Consider the following 21,224-nt stretch of genomic DNA (forward strand, 5'->3'; position numbering starts at 1 on the left):
TTTTCTTCCTAACCATTAACCCCCTTCACTTCCTGAAGAACTGATGCAGGTAGCAAATTGTGAGGGAATACTAATGAAAGAAAAAAATCCCAAAACACTCGTCAAGCAATTGTTATTTCCTTTTTTTTCTGCCTCAACTTATATAACTTGCCTTGCCTTGGAATAACTTTTGGCATTTATCTTGGCATTTATAGAAAGGGGCTCTGATTATTGCATTTATTGACATTTACATAAAGGGAGCTACAAAATAGATTTTTTTTCCCTACCCAGAAAATGTTTCTTGGTTTTCTGGAATACACACTGTCCTCTCCTCCCACAAGAGCCTGCTGTTTCCCTGATCATCCTACTATTTAAAGAGTCTCCTGAGCAGACAATTCATCAATCTCCCTTTGGCTCTTTAAGGCTATTTTGCTCCAGTCACAGGCAGGAGACAATCAGGAATAATAAACACTATAAAGTAGAAGGAATGCCTATGTCAGGCAGACAGGCCAGTTAAAGAGATATACAGCTGATAAAGAGGCTAAAGAGGAGGGGAGCTGAGAAATTAAGAGCTAGCCAAGCAGAGTCAAATAAATGACCAATTCCTGAGTGTGCAGTTATTCATCACTAATAAGAGTAAGAGATAGGAAACTCGAAAACTGAAGCTCTTAAGACCAACAGGGAAAAAAAAATCCTAAAGCGGATTTGTATCAGCCTTTGAGAGCGGCCCTCTCCACGCCCATAGCTAAACTATTTCTCTTGCTATTTCTGTGTGTTGAATCTGAGCACCTCTGGGGATTGCCTTGACATTGGCTTGACATTGCTGACATTGAGCCCTGCTGTCTCAGCAAGGACGCCTGGGACGAGGCCGGCTGGTTGGCTGTGATAGGATGGGCCCATCCCGCCTGCTTAGCCGGTTTCCCTGCCCCAGAAGCAAACAGGCCTCTCCCGGGCAGGGTTGCTGACCGGCAGAGGGACTGGGGCACAGATGTTCAACCAGCACAGCCCCCGCACTGCTTCTTCCTGTGTTTCTGTCAACAGGAAATCCCCTGCAGCACAACCTCTGGGAAACCATAGGAAGCCTTTTACACTGATGACACTGATGAAACCTGGGTTGTTTCGGAGGCTTCCCCGGTAGAAAAGCGAACAGGAAATCGCTAAGGGATATTTAGCGTGAAACTGGGAACGTCCAGGTCACAAAGGAGCCGGCTGGGTCACCTCCCATATGCCAGGTGTCATTCCTGCTTCTGCGGCCCTGCAGGCTCCCAGCTGCCCCACTTTTCCTATTCCTAGCGCTGCAGGAGCAGGGGTGGCGGGGAAGTGGGAGGTGGGAGACTTCACTGCAGGACAGGCCAAGAGGTTGGGAGAACAGACAGCTCCAGTGGAACTGGATGGAACTTTCATCTGGAAACTGAGCAATGGAGAAGGGTTAGTTCAGTTTGAAAGTACCTTCCTTAGGCAGTAGGAACTCAGGATCTCACAGACCTTAACTGTGCTCAGAAATGTTTTTGAGTATAATACAGGCTCATTAGAAGACTTTCGAAAATATTAAAAAACCATAAAGAAAGAAACAAATCATCCCACCACAAAGAGACATTCACTGTTAATATTTTGGTATATATCTTTGCAGCCATTTATTTCACAAACGTAAAAATCTTTGCCTGATTTTCCAGAGGTTGTCATATTATTTTATATTTATACATGTAAATATATGTTTTATTAAATATTTATACATGTAAATGCATGTATTTATTAAATATTTATTAAAATTATGTCAAATTATATATACTGTTTTGTAACTTTTTTTTCATTTAGCAATATGTTGCGGACATTTTTTTTTAGGTGATTACATATGACTATTTTTATTAGCTATGTGGTACTTCTATTGTAAGGACATACCATAACTTATTTAATTAATTCCCTACTGATGGAACACTAAAGGAAATGATTTCTATTAAAGAATGTCATGAGAAATGCAAATTGAAACTACAATGAGTTATCACCTCACACCGGTTAGATTGGGCATCATCAGAAAATCTACAAACAATAAATACTGGAGAGGGTGTGGAGAAAAGGGAACCCTCTTGCACTGTTGGTGGGAATGTAAACTGATACAGCCACTATGGAGAACGGTATGAAGGTTCCTTAAAAAACTAAAAATAGGATTACCCTATGACACAGCAATCCCACTACTGGGCATATACCCTGAGACAACACAATTCAAAAAGACACATGCACCCCAATGTTCATTGCAGCTCTATTTACAATAGCCAGGTCACTGAAGCAACCTAAATGTCCATCGACAGATGAATGGATAAAGGAGATGTGGTACATATATACGATGGAATATTATTCAGCCATAAAAAGGAATGAAACTGGGTCATTTGTAGAGACGTGGATGGACCTAGAGACTGTCATACAGAGTGAAGTAAGTCAGAAAGAGAAAAATATCATATATTAACACACATATGTGGAATCTAGAAAAATGGTACAGATGAACTGATTTGCAAGGCAGAAATAGAGACAGAGATGTAGAGAACAAACGTATGGCCACCGAGGGGGAAAAGGGTGGGGGTGGGATGAACTGGGAGATTGGGATTGACATATATACACTAATACGTATAAAATAGATAACTAATGAGAACCTGCTGTATAGCACGGGGAACTCCACTTCGCTGTACAGTAGACACTAACACAACATTGTAAAACAACTATACACCAATTAAAAAAAAGAATGTCATATCTTTATGCCTTTGTCTAATAGTTTCATTGGAATAAATTCTTGAAGGTGGGTTAGGATATGCACGTTTGAAATTTTTTTCAATTTTTGAAAAATAAGTGTTTTCCCCACATTGGCCATAGAGGACAGGTATGAGAGTAAGGCTGGCCAAGCAAGTTCATCACCGTTTTCCCCCAGTCTGGGAGTGAAAGCACAGTAGAGTAGGGGGTTTGGACAACGCTGGATTTTCCCTGGATGAGTCATTGTCTAAAAGTTAATTGGCTCTGAGCTTCATAGCTTCCACTGCTGAAAATGATGAAGGACAGGTGAGGCTGGGGCAGGTAGCTCTGCATTCCTGTCCAACATGCTGGCTAAGCTCTGCTATCAGCAATCTATAAACTAGCACTGAAGGCCATGATCTTGCTAGCCAATTTGCCCCAGTTTTCTTTTTTACTCTTAGACTGATCTTCCATTGCAGAGTGGACCATGGGGCTCAGGGTGGTGCATAGCTACCAAAACCTAGTTAGCCTGCAACTCCTCATGTACATTCATCGAGTGAGAATGATCCCCCTTAAACACCCTGGTAACCTTAGCTCTGACGTGCAGAGCTCTTTCCAAAATGGGTCACTCACCATATCTTCAGGGTCTGGAATTTTTACCCCACTGAAGTACTGATTTGTGCTAAATACTTGATGGTGCCTAGGAATGAGGTCTCCTTTGGACAAGAAGAAAGAGAAAGGTAAAATTAGATAGGTTGTATATATTACAAAATACTGAGTATAGCTCCCTGAAATTAACACGATATTATAAATCAACTATACGTCAATAAAAATTTAAAAGAACAAAACCAAAAAAACCCACAGAAAATAAATAGAAAATAAAGTCTTTTTCATCCTCGCAAAAAAAAATTAGATCAGTTAGCAAGCACTGCTCTATAGTTTCCTTCCATTGGTGCTGTGTTGGTCAGTGCCTATATCTACAAAGGCTGCGATTTGCTTCTCCAATCAGAGGGAGAGGCACTGAGGGAGCTTTCAACAAACTGTGCCGAGACCCACAGTGGGTGGAGTACTGTGTTAGGCACAGAGGAGGCGTGACCGGAAACTGAAGGCTGCAACGCTCTTGTCCCTCAAAGGCTCACAGAGTGTTTAAGGAGTCCAAACCAAACAACTCAGAAGTGTGTGCGCACACACACACATACACACGCTAACAAATAATGGCTTTTTTTAAATAGCAAAAGTATGCTGGAGAGGGTGTGGAGAAAAGGGAACCCTCTTGCACTGTTGGTGGGAATGTAAATTGATACAGCCACTATGGAGAACAGTATGCAGGTTCCTTAAAAAACTAAAAATAGAACTACCATATGACCCAGCAATCCCACTACTGGGCGTATACCCTGAGAAAACTATAATTCAAAAAGATACATGCACCCCAATGTGCACTGCAGCACTATTTACAATAGCCAGGTCATGGAAGCAACCTAAATGCCCATCAACAGACGAATGGATAAAGAAGATGTGGTACATATATACAATGGAGTATTACTCAGCCATAAAAAGGAACGAAATTGGGTCATTTGTAGAGACATGGATGGATCTAGAGACTGTCATACAGAGTGAAGTAAGTCAGAAAGAGAAAAACAAATATCGTATATTAATGCATATTTGTGGAATCTAGAAACATGGTACAGATGAACCATTTGCAGGGCAGAAATAGAGACACAGATGTAGAGAACAAATGTATGGACACCAAGGGGAGGAAGCGGCGGGGGGTGGTGGTGGTGGTGGGATGAATTGGGAGATTGGGATTGACATGTATACACCAATATGTATAAAATAGATAAGTAATAAGAACCTGCTGCATAAAAAATAAATAAATTAAATTTAAAAAAATAGCAAAAGTGCAACAACCACAAATTAAAATCGTATTCACTGAATACTGATGGGTCGAGAGAAAAGTGTATTGGCCTAGCGCTTAGAACAGTGCCTGACACGTAGCAAGCACTCAATAAATATCTGAGAAAGGAAGGGTTAGGGTTAGGAAAGGAGCAGAGAAAGGGAAGGAGGGAGGGAGGAAACAAAGCATGGAAGATCTAGCTAGTAGGAATATGTTTCCAAATTGGAACCACCTTTACTTGTTTTACCAAATAGCAATCACTTGGAAATCCCACTTTATGTACTGTTTAGAAGCACTTAAGATGTGAAGTAATAAAACAAAAGGAGCATTCCTATATTCTGGGGGATTATGTGAGGCTCACCTGCCCACATTTCAGCCAAATAAGCTAAAATCGCCCTCATGTAAAATTCCAGGGATATGACATCTGAAGAGGAATTTTGTTCAGAGAACAGAGGGAGATGCTCAGAAGGGCGCCCCTGGCACACCCAGGCCCACTTCCCAGAGCAGAGTGAACAGTGAAAGCCTGCCAGCCAGGGCCCCGGAAACGCTGCTATTGGACTGGGCTGGAGTTCCGACCTCAGGGTATCAAGTTGTCTAAATTCACCAGTTTGTTTCGGAACTTTACCTTTCACTCAAATCCAAAAACTGCCGTCCTTGCCCATTTTGGACGAGCAGCCAAAATATGCTCTCTAATGCCTTGTCCCAGGTCTCAGTAAGCTTCCTCATGAGCACATTGTCTGTACCTTAATAACCTTCTTCCACCAGAGAGCTGGGGGGTAGGACATGGACATAGTGCCCTAAAATCACTGGGAAAACACAGCAAAGGAAGGCTCAGTGCCCCTGGTAGGGCTCCAAGGTGACTTACATGTCACTCAACAAAAGCTACCAGCAAATATTTACTGCCTACTGTGTGCAGATGTTGGTGGAGGATAAATAGAAATAAAAGACAGGATCTCAGCCTCAGGCAGCTTACAGTACCTTTGGAATGATGCAAGCACAAGACACAAGTACAAGACAAGACATGGCCACAGCAGATGCTACATGAGTTTCAAGGAAGAAAAGTTTGCTTTAAACTGAGAGTCATAGCTCAACTCCCTGACTTCTGAAGGGAGCAATCACTGCTCACAGATCTGTTCATCTGTCCCTTCCTTCCCCCTCTTCTCCTCCCCCCTATTCCCCAAGAGTAGAAACAAAGGAAAGGACTTTGGGGTGGGAAAGTAAAACAAGAAGGGTGACATAAGAAGAACCAGGCTTTCTTCCCGACACTTAGAAGGTTGAGCATCTTCTAAATAGCATCTGAATAATCCGAACTAGCCTGACAGGCTGGAGTCAAGGACATCCAGAGAATGAATTACCACATCATAATAAATGAAGCGAAACACAACAGCATTCTGTAAACTGCTAGGCCCTTATAGAAATGTATGTTTTTATTGTTGTTATCATCATTATTCGGAGTTTAACTTGATCCAAACTATGTTGAAGAGAGAATCTTGTGTCTTTTTGGACAATTAGAACATACTCAAAATTGTTGATTCTTTTTCTTAAAACAAACCCGGACACCTTTCATGGAGCCATTTCATTGAGACTTTCCCTCTTTGTGACTGTAAAGGGCATTAGATGAGACTAGGAACTTGGCTCTGCCCAGCACTGACACGGGTAAAACTATCCAGTTTCCAAAAGGCAGGACAGAAACACCACTTACCCAAGGTTTTCCTAATCAGATAGAGCTGATCCACATCTGATTTTCCGGGCCACAGAGGCACTCCTGACAGCAGCTCAGCAAAGACACAGCCAATTGCCCAAACATCTACTGGGGGGCCGTACTGCATGTCCCCCACCAACAGCTCTGGGGAGCGGTACCACCTGGTGGCCACGTAGTCTGTGTAGTAGTCACTCGGTCCAGCTGGCCAGTGATGGGATATGGAAAACAGAGAGAGCAGTGCAAGCGAGGAATCAAAACCAGGAGGGGGAAGACCTGAGAAATCAAGCTTGTGTTCCATCTGTGGCTTTTCTAAATCAGTGGTTCACAATACTGGTTGCACATTCAAATCACTTGGAATACAGTATTTTTAAAATTACTGGTGTTTGGGCACCCCCCAGTCCAATTAAACCAGAATCCCTGGAGGGGTATCAGTATAGTTTTTATAGTTAGAGCTTATAGTTTCCCAGATGATTCTAATCTACAGCCGAGGTTGAAAACCACTCTTCTAAAATAGTAGTTCTAAAAAGTACTATTTTAGCAAAACATGGTAGAAACCAGGAGGGTAACATACTTTCTTTTTTTTTTATAACATACTTTTTAATAAGCACTTTACTGTGGTAAAATTTACAGATAGCATACATTTTAAACCAGTGTATATCTACATGTTTTCAATTAATTGCAGACGTGTAATTTATAGCAAGCTTATGCCCTAAATATACAGGAACCAGCTTTCTATAGTATTTAGATTCTTTATCATATTAAAAATCTTTCCAGCTTTGACACTTAACTAAAGAAAACTTCAATACTCACTCAAAAGCCGAGCGAATCCAAAGTCACAAAGCTTAATCACAGAATGTTTTGTGATAAGGATGTTTTCTGGCTTCACATCTCTGTGTATGCACTAATCACAAACATCAAACCAAAGCAGATTAAAAAGGAGCAACTATAACACAGGGACTAAATAAAACATATGAATATTTAGCAAATATTTGAGAAATTGTTTGAACCTCTCACTGGCCTTTTGGAAAACAGACTACAAAACAGCAGCCTAAAATAAACCTAGTACCATACCCATCATAGCCTGAGTCAGCCCAAACTCCTGAAGGGCCCCTAAAGACCAACAAGTGTGAAAGACAAAATGAAAGTAGGGTAGCCAGATAAACAACAAATAATTTTTTAGTATAAGTATGCCCCACGCAATGTTTGGGACATATTTATACTGAAGTGTTATGATTGTTTACCTGAAATTCACATTTAACTGGGTGTCCTGTATTTAATCTGGCTACCTCAGGTGACAGGGAAAATGTTAAAAGGCTCTGGGTGAGGCCTGCAGCGTGGCTGCAGGAGCTGCAAGTTGGTGCCTAAGCAGAATTCACAATCCAGTTGTTCAACTGAGAACAGAACACATTCCGCCTGGTAAACAGGACAAGCCCTGGGCCTACTGAGATAAGCTGGGAAAGAGAAGGGCGGGAAGCAGCAGCCTGCCAAGAGACCTCCCTTCCAGCTCTGACATTCGTCCCCACCAGATAAATAAGAGCAGGCAGTGCTCACCCTCTGGGGAGTCGCTAGATGTCAGCTCCATCCCACACACATCCAGCCTTCTTTCTGTGCCTCCACCCCACGGGATGCAGCCCCCATGCCAGGGTTTAGACACAAATCACCTGTGGTTTCCAAACCACAGCTGACATTGCTTAACAGGGTGATGCTGGAAGGATGTTTAAGAATCTTCACATGATTTTCTTATTAAATAGCAATTTTTTGGCAAGGAACAAATCAACAACCTAATTAAAATTACATAAAAACAACCGTGGGGTCATAGTACTGTTCAGGTTCCTAATAACCTTCCCTTCTTCCAAGTGTTTTCCTCTCTGGAGGAGAATGCTGGAGCCTTCTGCAATCTGAGAGACCCTCTCTGGCTTGCGGCTGATACCCTGGGATGTTCTTGACTCTCTAGAATCTGGAGAGATGACAGAGTTTCCTCTTGGGCCTGGCCTAGTTCTCACTCCAAAGGATCTTCAGGGTGAGACCTCAGTGTGTTTCCCCATGGGTATTTATTATTCTGGAAAAACTGGGGGGAGACAGTTTCTGAATTATTTTATTACAAACTATCTGATTCTCAGCAATTAATGGCCCTGAGATCTCCACTTTTTTTTTTACCACTGGCTTCAAATATTACTATAAATGGGTACACCCCTGAATATCATGATGACAGATGGTCAGAAGTACTTGTAAGCAAGAATGTGCTCTTATGCTGTTCTGGGAATTCTTTACAAGTTTCTACAACCCTCCCCCCATGCACATGTGGCCAAACAGCTTCAGGGGCTCTCCAGGGAACTGTGGTATGCGTTATATTTGTTCTTAGTGTCTCTGCTTTTCCCCACCAGGGCCTTTCTGCAGTCTCTCTTGCTCCCCCATCCTAAAACCTGCTCTCAGGAAACCGCTAGCCCTCACTTGCAGTACCTATAAGGTATCCATGCTCCCTGCTATGCATGCATTTGGACAAGGATTGTAGCCGTGAGCTAGGTAGAGAATCAGCAGGGAGAAGTGCTGCCTACTCTCATATTTGCTTCTCTGGGAAGGCAGCTTCAGGAAAAAAGAACCATTTAGAACAGCATGAGGAAGGGGATTCAGCCCCACCAGTGAAATTGGACCCTGGCTGTTGTCAGGATGACATATTGCAGTAAATTGTCCTTGTGGCCAAAATGAAGCTCTGATGTTGGAGTCTGGCTTCTGTGTACAGGGACTGGGCCATGTTGTATTGGAAGGAACAGCAGGTTTCCCAGCATCTGTGAAGTCACACCACCTGGGCAGCGGTCCACTGTGCTTCCCGCCAGCCTTGCTGTGGCTGGGAGTGCTAGAGGTTTCCACTGGCTGCTTTGTTGCAGACTTGGCACCTCTATCTCACCAATGCAGACACTAGTACGTGTGCATTGCACTTGAGACTCCACGTACTGCACTCAACAAGCATGAGCCACCTGGGGCTCCCCTCCCCAGTTTCAGAGTATTTTGAGGGTTCCAGACCAACATGGACTCCAAGTGAATGGGATTCTACCTTAAATCTGAGCAGTTCCTAAGCAACGTAAAAATAACTACTTTCTTAAAATCATAAAAATGCATCTTTAAAACCTGAACAAGAAGACCTAGCTAGGTTGGCATTTTTAGTGTCTACTTACTCCAACCAGGCTTACGAAGATTTGGGTAAAAAATTCTACCCACAAAAGTATGATATAAACTTCGTACAAAGGCTCCACCTCAGCTTAAGGGCAGCCTTCTGGTTTTTAGAGGGAGATCATGAGACTTACATTGTGTTTATGGCAGAAATTTACGGCTTGCAATGTCTGCCAAGTTATGCTCTTCACAAGATGTTCTGGTACCCTATTAAAAAAAAACAAGGCAACACAGACACATTCTTTAGTGTTGCCATGGAATTCAGCTCAAAAAAAGAAAAAAGCAAACCAAGACAGGCTTAAGTAGTGGAAAATCCTAGGTCACACATACAGTCATCTAACTCGTGCGACAGGCATTCCAGGGGTCCAAAGTGTAGAGAACACGTGATCAGAACACTGCCGAATTCCAGGGACAGCAAGGTAACAACAATGTAACATCTACATCTAGAGGGAGGGACTAGGAAGACCCACAGGGATTTCAACCAGTACTTAAGACCACCTACCTCGAACATCTGTGGCACCACTGGGAACCTGCCTGGTACCTTGAGCTCCATCTCTATAAGGAGCTTTTTGTTGACGGCAAGTTATTAGTAAATATCAAGCATGAAAGATGCTGTTTATTTTTTCAAGTTGCCCCAACTGATGGCCTTGAAGCAGAACTCATCTTCCACAGGTGGGCACATGGTTTCTTCAGATTCCCTAGACAGCACTTTTTCTTTTTTTTTTTAAGTTAATTAATTTATTTATGCTTGCATTGGGTCTTCGTTGCTGCGCGCGGGCTCCCCTCTAGGCTTCAGCACATGTGGGATCTTCCCGGACCAGGGATCGAACCCGTGACCCCTGCATTGGCAGGCGGACTCCCAACCACTGTGCCACCAGGGAAGCCCCAGCACTTTTTTTTTTAAGGTAATGAAGATTTTAGTGATGGTAAGGAAGAGGTTTACGTTGCACACCAGGCAACAGAAGGTCATAATAAGTAGACGCCCACGTAGGCATCTTGGTTCTTTCCTCACACCGCTCCTCTCTGGTAGCTGGCTGCATCCTGTTCACATCTCCCTGCCCTGTCCTCTATACAGCATCTAAACCTCATGCCACTGTTCCCAGCACTTCCTCCCTGACTCTAAGCTTACATAACCAGGGCAACCAGTGACCCCAGTAGGTCCTTTGTGTGAATCAGAAAACAGTACCTGCTCTGAGAGCATTTTTTAAAAAAATATTAGGCAATGAGCAAAACGAACTACAGAGAGAGTACATTTATTTTCAAAGACCCCCGCCCACCAGTTAGACTTAACTGTTTTTACAAATCAAACATTAAACAATGTTGTTGTGATCCTCAGCCAGAACTAATATGTACACCAGGGAGGAAACTCTGGAGTACTTGTGTCAAGGTGACCCAAAAAAGTCACTTCCAGCCTCCGGGAGGGGCTATGAGGCCACTGTTGTCACCGGCCAGATGTTCAGGAAATCCTTTCAAGCAGATAAGGGGAAGCTGGAACAGTGGGACAATGTGGAGGAAATGAAGAGGCCACTTCCATGAAGAAGAGCTGGGACATTCCTGGGCTGAAGTAGCTGTTCTCCAAATTCCCTTCCTTATTCTAGCGACATAAAGGTACAGATGCCAGAAAATCTCACCTGTCTAGAAAGACGGCCTAGAAAAATACAACTAAGAAGAGGACATTTCAGGGGACGTGCTTTCCCCCAGCCTCCATTTTTTACCCAGAAAATAACAGAATATATTTTGATTATGTAATGAATTAACTATTAATATAAGGTTATTCAGTACCAGGCAATTTTAGTCTCTAAGAACATTTCCCAAAAGAAATTACGCAAAAAGAGCATTTAAAAGTAAATTATAATAGCGTATCATTAGCGCTCCTCTAACACTAAGCACCTTGTTACACAGTTTTCAAACGTAAAAATTCTGTTCAAGCTACCTAGTGTCGTCTTGGATCAGCTACTCACTCCACTTTTTTTTTTAATATATATTTTATTTATTTATTTATTATTTATTTATTTCGGCTGAGCCAGTCTCAGCTTCGGCACGCGGGATCCTCGTTGGGCATGTGTGATCTTTCAGTTGCGGCATGCAGACTTCTTAGTTGCGGCCTGCAGACTTCTTAGTTGCGGCATGCAGACTCTTAGTTGCGCGTGCATGAGGGATCTAGTTCCCCGACCAGGGATCAAACCCGGACCTACTGCATCGGGAGCACGGAGTCCCACCCACTGGACCACCAGGGAAGTCCCTCACGTCACTTCTTTTTTTTTTTTTTTAATTTATTTATTAATTTATTTTTAGCTTGTTGGATCTTCGTTTCTGCGCGAGGGCCCTCTCCAGCTGCGGCGAGCGGGGGCCACTCTTCATTGCGGTGCGCGGGCCTCTCACCATCGCGGCCTCTCCGGTTGCGGAGCACAGGCTCCAGACGCGCAGGCTCAGTAGTTGTGGCTCACGGGCCCAGCCGCTCCGCGGCATGTGGGATCCTCCCAGACCAGGGCTCGAACCCGTGTCCCCTGCATTGGCAGGAAGACTCAACCACTGCGCCACCAAGGAAGCCCCTCACTTCACTTCTTGATTACTCTGTTTCTGCTCTGGAATGCCAGGGCCTCAGATTCTATCTCTAAGACCCTTTTTAGCTGAGGATGATAGGAGCCAGGTTTTTCACTGTTGGTGGAGGGAGTTACAGATATGGAAAGGAAGAAAAATAGAATCTATTCTGTGGCACCTCACTGGGATTGGATACACACGTACGTACAGAGGGTGCTGTGCTGAAAAGGGTTCTATCTTATACACATGCTCCAGAAAGCTTTTCTGCTTAGGACAACATCTGACGGAGTGGTTAAGGTGATGAGAAGCGGCCCAATTTGGACTATATTTTAAAAATATAGTCTTCAGGATTTTCTGAGAGATTGGATGTGAGATTCAGAGACAAATCAAGGAATGACACCAAGTAATTAGCCTAAGTTTCTGGTTTATGGTGGGGCCCTTTACTGTGGAGAACGCTGGGGGAGAAGCCGGTTTCGGGGAGGGGAAGGGAGGGTGGCTGGGTGAGATGCTTCTTAGCCATAGAAGGGAAGACTCTGGGAAAGGAGCTCTGCATCCAGAAGGATAAATTTGGGAAGCATAAGCATAATGATGGGATTTACAGGCCTAGGAGTGGATGAAGCCACTTAAGGAATGAATCCAGAAAAGAGAAGAGGAGGTCAAGCCCTGAGGCCCTGCAACATGTAGAGATCAGAAAGAGGGGGACCCAGCAAGAGACTGGGGTTGAACACCAAGTGAACTAAGATGACACTCAAGAGAACACAGTGTCACTGAAGCCAACTGAAAAAAGTGCTTCAAAGGACTTCTGGGTTAAGATGGTGGATTAAACACACCCATCTATTTCACTCTCTCCTAAAACCTAACTAGAACGACACTGAAGCTCAATCTAAATATAATAAGACATTATCTCACCCTCAGGCAGCTTATAGTATCTTTGGGAAAATAAAAGTACAAGACAAGACATGGTGACAGCAGGTGAGAGCTACAGCTGTCCCTCTGGAGCCCACTGAGCTGTGGTCCAGCTTGACAGAGGTACTCCCTCCAGGGAGGGTGGAATGGAATCCATCTTCCACTCGTGGGAAGAGGTGCAGGAGAAGTGCACTCCTGGGTCCTCCACCAGTGTGACCTCGCGGCACTCCTCCTGCCTGCTTTGGGGACTTTGTTTCACCCCCAGGAACATAAAAGCTTCCCAAGTGTTTGGCTCCAAGGAGGAGTAAGGGGGTATCATTAGAAATGTCTGTGGTCTAGATTTCTGTGTGACTGTACCATCATTTTAGCCAATTGGAGACAGAGATCCTTGGCCACACTAAGTAAGCAAACCCAGAAAGAGGAAGACCGGAGATCCAGGAAGTGGTGAATCAAACCATAGAGAAATTCCTAGAGGGGATTCAAAGGATGACAGCAAAGGGAAGTCCCAGGAGGACAGCTGGTCAGCGGGCTTGGAGAACAACAAGCCAAACAGATGGAGAATGGGGGTCTAAAGGCAGGATATCACCAAGGGGGCAAGAAAATGAACTAATGGATTACCTGATGTGATTATCCTGTGGAAAAGTATACTGAGAGACTATTAAAAAGAGTGGGAAAAGTTAGCAATAGAATACTAAGCAAATTTAAAAAGCAAGGCAAATATAATTTGCAGAAAAAATACAAAAAGAAACCCTAGTATGGTAAAATGCTCAGCTATAAGTAATATTTACATAGGCATAATAATGGGAACAGTGAATGCTGAATTAATAAAATTTTAATGTAACTATTTGGGGGGAGAAGGGGAAGCAGAGGAAATAATGGTGTAAGACAGCTAAATCCTCATCTATCAGAATAGTCTGTAGATAATGTCTAAAAATGTCTAAAAATCAATACATCAAGAAATAGCAGTACATCACTCTTTTTATTACATTACATTGCTAGATTTAATTTGCTAAGGTTTTTTACACCTAAGTTCACAAGGGATATTCATCTGTCATTTTCTTTCCTTGAAATGCCCTCATCTAGTTTTGGTATCAGGTTATAGTGGCCTCACAATATGATTTGGAAAGTATTTCTTCCTTCTGTATTTTCTGAAGGAGTTTGTGTAGGATTGCTATTATTTCTACCTTATATGTTTGAAGGAATTCATTCATCAAATATTTTAATAATAGAAACCAAAGTAGCATGACTATAAGGAAAAAATATACATAAATCCTCATCATTGGTGATAAGGTGAATTGGTTCAGTTTGACAAACCCTATGAGCCGATAATCCCATTTTGAGAACTTCTAAAGAAAAAGTGCAAAAGAAGAAAAATCTTCTCTTTGTAGGAAGATTTTGAGAGTAGAATCATTTATCAGACAAGACACTGAAAATGGCCTCAATGTTCGACAATGGAGGGACAGTTAGATGGTAATGTAACTAGATGTAATATCTTATAGTTAATAATAGATCTAAAAATTATACTGCAACATATATAGAAATGCACATGAGGGGTTTCCCTGGCGGTCCAGTGGTTAAGACTCCATGCTTCCACTGCAGGGGGTGCAGGCTAGATCCCGGGTTGGGGAACTAAGATCCCGCATACCTGCCGAGAGGAGAGGCGGGAGGGAGGGTGGGGAGTGGCGGAGAGAAATGCATATGAGAAAATATTAAGTGAAGAACAGAATTGGGGGGAAAAGTCATTTCATCACAGCAATACGGAGAATGTGGTGCTTCGTTTGAAAGGGCAGCCAGCAGCCTGGCTCCTTCTACAATGGTCTTCAGGTTTTCGTATACAGACAGTTTTGTCAGCACACCAAGACAGTATCCATTTCAAAAGGGCAGGTGAACATTACACAAATTTACTAGCCTGATATATAAAGCCAGAATGCTAATTTATTCATCCATCTTTAAATTCTGAGTGCCAGCTTATGCTCTCACTGTAGGCATTTCCATAGAGAAACTCAAGTTCTAATCAGAATGGTGTTTGGTGAGCAAAGAGTTGGAATGAGAGAAAGTACACAGTTTGACTGGTTATTGCCTTTATGCTGAGACAGTTTAATTGCACCCATCTCCAAATTAGGAAGGTGTCCTCCTTAGATAAAACGTATGTAATCAGTCACATCTAACCAGCCCGGCAGCCTCCTATCCCTTTAAGGATGCTTTGCATATCTCTGCCCCGATGCATAATGTGTTGGTTTCACAAAATAACTCCCAGAAAGCAATCTTCTGTCTCTCCTTCCAAGTTTTGGAAAGGATGGACTATGACCCTAACGTCCTGATAACAAAATTGAAATGAACAGAGAGAAACCTAAACAACTGCTGTGTGAAAGTGAACAGATCAAACTGCATTTTAAACACGTCTTCGGAAATAAGAGAGACGAGAGAGATGACAAAGAAAGACCATGGATCTCTTCCCAGGTTCTCAATACAGTAACGGTTCTTTCCACCACTGCTCCTCTGATATTTGTCACATTACAAGAAGTCAAACAATCAACATCCATTCAAGCTTCACTTCTACACAAGGCTACAACAAAGATGGGGACGAAAGGGCTGGCCAAGCTCCTACAGAAATAATATGTTCTTCGAAATTTATCCTATAGAAATATTTATGCAAGTGATTGTTTACTGTAGCCTTATTATTAGAGAAAAACTAGAAACAATCTAAATATTTATCAATGGGGGGTTGAATAAAGAAGCCATGGTATATTTGCACCATGGAATTCTATACCATTTTAAAAATATAAAAGTAGAGATGTATGTATGAATAGGGAGACAGCTCCCAAACACACTTAAAAAATGAACAGTATGTAGAGTTCAATCTCTTTAGATATATATATGCATAGAAAAATAATTAGAAAACCATTTCTCAAACTTTATTTCTATATGTTTCTGTGTGGCTTGACATTTTTACAACAAACAGTGCATCACTTTAAAAAAGACATTTTTAGAGTTTTAGAAAAGTTCTGGAATTCCATTGTCAGAAACTGAAAACTTGTAGTAATGCCCTTTACCCACCAGATGTTCTTTGAACAAACTATATGAGAGTCAGAGGAGGATCTGGTGGTAATGGAATCTGCACAGGAAAAAAATGGGTGAAGTGTCTGGCTGCACTTACACAGGGGCAGAAAAATGAGGAGAGAACACCTAAACCAGTTGTTTATGAAACTTTGACAGAGGAGAGACCAGTAGTTAATAGAATAATAAGTACAAGGCCTATTCAGTCCTACAGAAGATAAGGAATATCCTTGTTTGAGAGCAAATATAAGCAACACGAACACAGCACTGGGAATTATAATGGACACGTATTTATGCCACTATAACAGGATATATTCTGGCATAAACTTGCTTGTTAGTAGCAACATGAATGTGACTCTTCTCCAAAAGCCTTCCAAATGAGTTCAAGAAGTTACCAACATCTTACAAGGAGATAAATTAGTATCCATTTCAGATTCAAAGTAGAGATAAGTCTTTGAGTCTGATTTAGCAGGAATTATTTTTAATAATTAAAACATTGCCAAAGTAATAAATGGAACATGGAGATATATAAAAAAACAAAGTGGAAAATATCTACACAATCATCACTCAGAGATAATCTCTATTTAAACGTGTATATTAATTACTTTTCTTTATTTTCTACCTATATATAAATTCTATGAAAGTGAAATGTTTTTTTTATTATAGCATTTTTTCTTCATTTTGCAACCACTCATGAACATTTCTCTGTCAATGTTTGTTTTATCTTTTTTAATTAATTAATTAATTAATTAATTAATTTATGGCTGTGTTGGGTCTTTGTTTCTGTGCGAGGGCTTTCTCTAGTTACGGCAAGTGGGGGCCACTCTTCATCGCAGTGCGCGGGCCTCTCACTATCGCGGCCTCTCTTGTTGCGGAGCACAGGCTCCAGACTCGCAGGCTCAGCAATTGTGGCTCATGGGCCTAGTCGCTCCGCGGCATGTGGGATCTTCCCAGACCAGGGCTCGAACCCGTGTCCCCTGCATTGGCAGGCAGATTCTCAACCACTGCACCACCAGGGAAGCCCAATGTTTGTTTTATCTTATAAGCATGATTCTTAGCAGCTCCACTGTATTCCATTGTAAAGACATACTATAATTTACTTAACCAATCCTCTATCATTGGACATTTCAGTTGTTTCCAATTTTTTTGTTATAAACAATACTTTAACAATAGACACTTTTTAAACTAAATATTTACACACATAATTATTGTGGTAAATTAACAGAAGTAGAGCCACTGCCAAACTGCCCTCTGGAAAGGTTGCTCTAGCAGTGTACTAATAATTTCCTTTGACAATATTAGGTTTTAGAAATTTTTAATCAAAGTAACCATTTTTAAATGAAAAATAAAACATTGTTATGATTATTCTTCTTTAAAATCATCTTTAAGGATCAATTTATCAGTTTGCTGACTCAGTCACTCCACAAGTATTGAGAATATACCAAGTGCCAAGAATTAAGCTAAAAATTACTGGGGAGACACAGATGAGGAAGGCACAGCTCTTGCCCTTGAGGATTTTATAGTTTACTGGGCAAACATAAATAATTCCAGAAGATGTAATGGATACCAGAGGAAGGAACTCCCGAGTCTCCTAAGGTAGACATCATAAGGAGGTCATCTTTGAGCTGTATCCAAGGGCAAGCAGGAGTTTGCCAGGCAGAGTACAGAAGGTAGGGCAACCCAGGTGTCCTAAAGCCTAGGATGCAAATGACTCCATGGGATTGGAAACTGGTGGGAAATGGGGTGATCTTGCAGAGTGAGTGAGATTTTGTATCCCATGCTAGGGGTTTTTACCACACCAGTAAGCTTTGAGGAGCTATTAAATGACTTATGTAGGGGAGTGGCATGATCCACTTTATATTTTAGAAATTTGTACCCGGAAATATAGTGATCACAGGACGTTCCTGGGGTAAATGTGCAAACCCAGGGAGGACCAACCTGCCACCAGGCAGGAAAAACATCAGCATTAGCACATTATCTTCTGTTGATATTGTCTAACAGATCACATATGAAACTAAAAGAGAACTGCAGTCTTCTGAGCTCTAGGTATTAGATCATCAACTCATAACACTGTAGAGCTGGAAGTTCTCTTAAATTTTACCTGGTACTAAACTCTCATTTTTAGAGGTAAGGACACCTGTAAGCAACTTGCTAAAGGTCACACAGGTGATGCTGGCCCACTTTTACTGGGAATACACTCACAAAGTTTTATAGTATAGCTTTATTTTGTAGATCTCTACATTGAAACATAAAGTTTTCCTATGAATTTCAAAATCGTTGGTTGACAGAGTTAATAACATTTACTCCTTAATGATGACAAGCAAAATTTTGAAATAGCATTTAAAAGATCGGAGAATCCAAATAGTCAGGATAATGGAAAATAACTTTTATTTTTAAAACACATACACACACACACACACACACACACACATCCTTAAACTTCAAAGTAAATGCATATGATCTGACTTAGAATAAATCTTACTTTTGAAACTTGCTCAGTTATTAGTGTTCCTTAAGTCAATCTTATATTTGACAAACCATGGCACAGTGTCATTTGGAAATGAAGCTGCTTGTACTTAACCACACACGTGTCTACCAGTCTTTCCCTTCTCTAACCCACCTCTATATTAAAGCATTTTCTGGAACATATATAACAGATTTTAGCCAGTGGAGTTAAAAAAAAATCTGCTTCCAAGACTCTAGTCACTCCTCATCCTGTCTTTTTATTCTTCTGCTTAAACTATATGCTAAAAAAAGAACTGACTCCCAATTGCTTTCAACCCCCCACTAATCAGTGTTTCTAAGTGACTCAATCTAACATGATTAATCAAACTCCCTGCAACAACCCCCTAGTTCCACATAGCACGAGTAACTTATACTAGTAGGTTTAATTGAAGTGTCACTTGCAAGCTGTCAAAAGAGCAAATATCAACATAGTCAATGTTTTCTCCCTTGAACACATCATTTCTCTGTATCAATGACTTGCTGAAGGGAGGGAGGTGTCTGTTCTCTTGGCTCCCTCTGGCTGTGTAAATTAACAAGAAAAGCCTGTGCCATGGTCACTAATGAACCATGAACCACTTTAATCCCATCTGCCCAGAGGTCATGGCAGATCATACATAACCACCACCACATGACAGAGCAAGCTCTTGGCCAAGGCTTGAAAGCCTTGTTGAAAGAGCCTCAGCCTCCAGCCACTGGAGTGCGAATGTGAGCCAGGATGGGGTGCCGTTCCATCACTCTGATCTCCAGTGCTCTCTGCATATCGTCCTCAGCCAAAGTTGGGCTCCCAGGAACACAGCAAAAGACAGAGAAGAGGAGATATCCTTCCCTGTTCGACTTCTCTGGAGTCTCCTCACCTTTCAAGTCAAAGGCCACCTCCTCCATGAAGTCTTCTTTGATTGACCCACTTTGAATCATATCTCCCAGGGCCTTCTAATCATTCTACCCTCTCCCTCTGGCACAGTGACTGGTTCCAGGGGTAGCTGCATCACCTGAGCTGAGCCAATCAGTCTTCTACTGGACTTTGTATGCAGACGCTACCTTCTTCTAGAACTTCCTTTCTTCTAGAATGGCTACACAGGTTGATAAAAGTCTGTGGCAATGCTTTCTAGTTCACACTTTTCCCTTCCTAACTGCTTCCATCTCACAGCACACACACATACCCTCCAAAATCAACTCTGTAAAGGAGACTCAACTCCAAGGCAGAATGAAGCCAACACAGAGAGGAAGAGTTGGGAGTCGGTGGTGCGGGGGAGAGGGAGAGAGAGAGAGAGGTGGGCGGCCCCACCTAAGGCACTGTGCCTTAAAGACATCCAGCTGGGGAGTGGGTGGGAGCCAAAATCCAGCCTGCATTCTGCTCACCCTGGCAAGGAGCGACCTTCAGAGGAAGGGATCTCACCCCCACCCCCTGCCTTTTTTTTCAAACAAAGGCTCTGTCTGCTCACCGAGCCTTCTGCTGCTGCACACAAAGGTGTTGCCTGCGCTAGAAATGTGTGATAAGGTCAGCGGGACCTCCAGAGTCACCTCTCCAATCACAGCCACCACCACTTCCTTTTTCACCTACACCCGGCTTCAGTTGGGTTTTCTTGTCATTTGTAACCAAAAAAGTTCTGACCAATAGAGCAGACCAGATACCTGGGTTGCTTCAGATAAAACACCACGTTTGTCTTAGCCTTAAACTTCCTATTAGCCATTGTCTTTGAACTCTTCCTTTCAACCTCCAAGTCCTTATGCTTCCCTAGGCAGGCACGGAGTAACTAATATCCCTCCTTTTCTTTCCTAGAGACTGACATAGCATTTATGCAGAGATAATATACCAAAAAATCAAGTTCAACCGCATAATGTAGTTGCTGCTTTCTTCATGAAAATGATGAGTTATGATTTCTTTCTCAACACTTCTGGTAACCCCTCAGCAGCAGAGTATGCTGGCCAAACATTGGCTGTCCTTGCCTACTGTGAAAAAGGGTCATAACTCACTTTCCCTCGCAAACCCTAGGGTGTTTTGCTGTGTTTTGTTTGTAAACGACAGGTCACTCACCCTCTTTGGTGTTTGTCCAGCTCGTGGAGCACCGTGTGGTCACAGTATTCAAACACCAGGTGAAGCTTCCGCTTCCTCCTGAAGACTTCGATAAGGTTGACGAGGTTGGGATGCTTGAGTTGCTGAAAACACAAAAAGCAAGGTGTTAAAGTGGAAGTGTGAAAGACAGTTTTCTCTAATTTTGGCCCAGTAGAAGAAAGCTATTTGTCCTTTAGAAAAATTCTTGTCTTGGATTGACGGAGGCTGTCAATAGCACTATCTTTCTTCTCTTTATGAGCTGTTCGTTAGCAGCCTGCAAGTGAAAAATGATCATGACCCTGGTGGTTAGTGAAGGTAAAAAGAGATATGAGAAGGCTGGGAAAAAAGAATGAAAATGTCCCCTCCTAAAGAGATCTACCTGATCTCCCTAGACTGCTTCAGTGTCCCTCGTGGCCCCCCTGAAGTATGAATCTTTTGGAATCCTTCAAAACTACTAAGTAATTGTTCAATTGATTGTTTAATGTCCTCTGCTGCCAACAGATATAATGGATACATTCTATAGAATATAAGAAACATGACAAACATCAGGGTCTGTGTTCTCTTGTTTACGCAGAATGATGTTGTATTCCCAGCATGGGGCCTTGCACATAATAGGCATTCGATCATTATTTGTGAATGAATGAGTAAATCAGGTTTCCTAGGCTGATGAAACCTTTTAAAAGAGAAAAATGAGGAAGACT

The 21,224-nt window shown here is 42.2% G+C and overlaps 1 protein-coding gene across 4 annotated transcripts in view; it reads right to left on the minus strand.

Moving 5' to 3' along the window:
• CDKL1 (cyclin dependent kinase like 1) overlaps positions 1–21,224 on the minus strand; it is a 56,352-nt gene that overhangs the window by 6,371 nt on the left and 28,757 nt on the right. For all 4 annotated transcript variants that reach the window (XM_061180823.1, XM_061180822.1, XM_061180821.1 and 1 more), the window contains 5 exons: positions 20,506–20,627; positions 9,596–9,668; positions 7,104–7,194; positions 6,294–6,494; positions 3,331–3,413 (listed from right to left, as the gene is read on the minus strand). In XM_061180823.1, the coding sequence (XP_061036806.1) occupies positions 3,331–3,413; positions 6,294–6,494; positions 7,104–7,194; positions 9,596–9,668; positions 20,506–20,627 (570 nt within the window). The remainder of the gene's footprint in view (positions 1–3,330; positions 3,414–6,293; positions 6,495–7,103; positions 7,195–9,595; positions 9,669–20,505; positions 20,628–21,224) is intronic.

Source organism: Eubalaena glacialis, chromosome 2, assembly GCF_028564815.1.
Source record: "Eubalaena glacialis isolate mEubGla1 chromosome 2, mEubGla1.1.hap2.+ XY, whole genome shotgun sequence".
NCBI classification, from domain to species: domain Eukaryota; kingdom Metazoa; phylum Chordata; class Mammalia; order Artiodactyla; family Balaenidae; genus Eubalaena; species Eubalaena glacialis.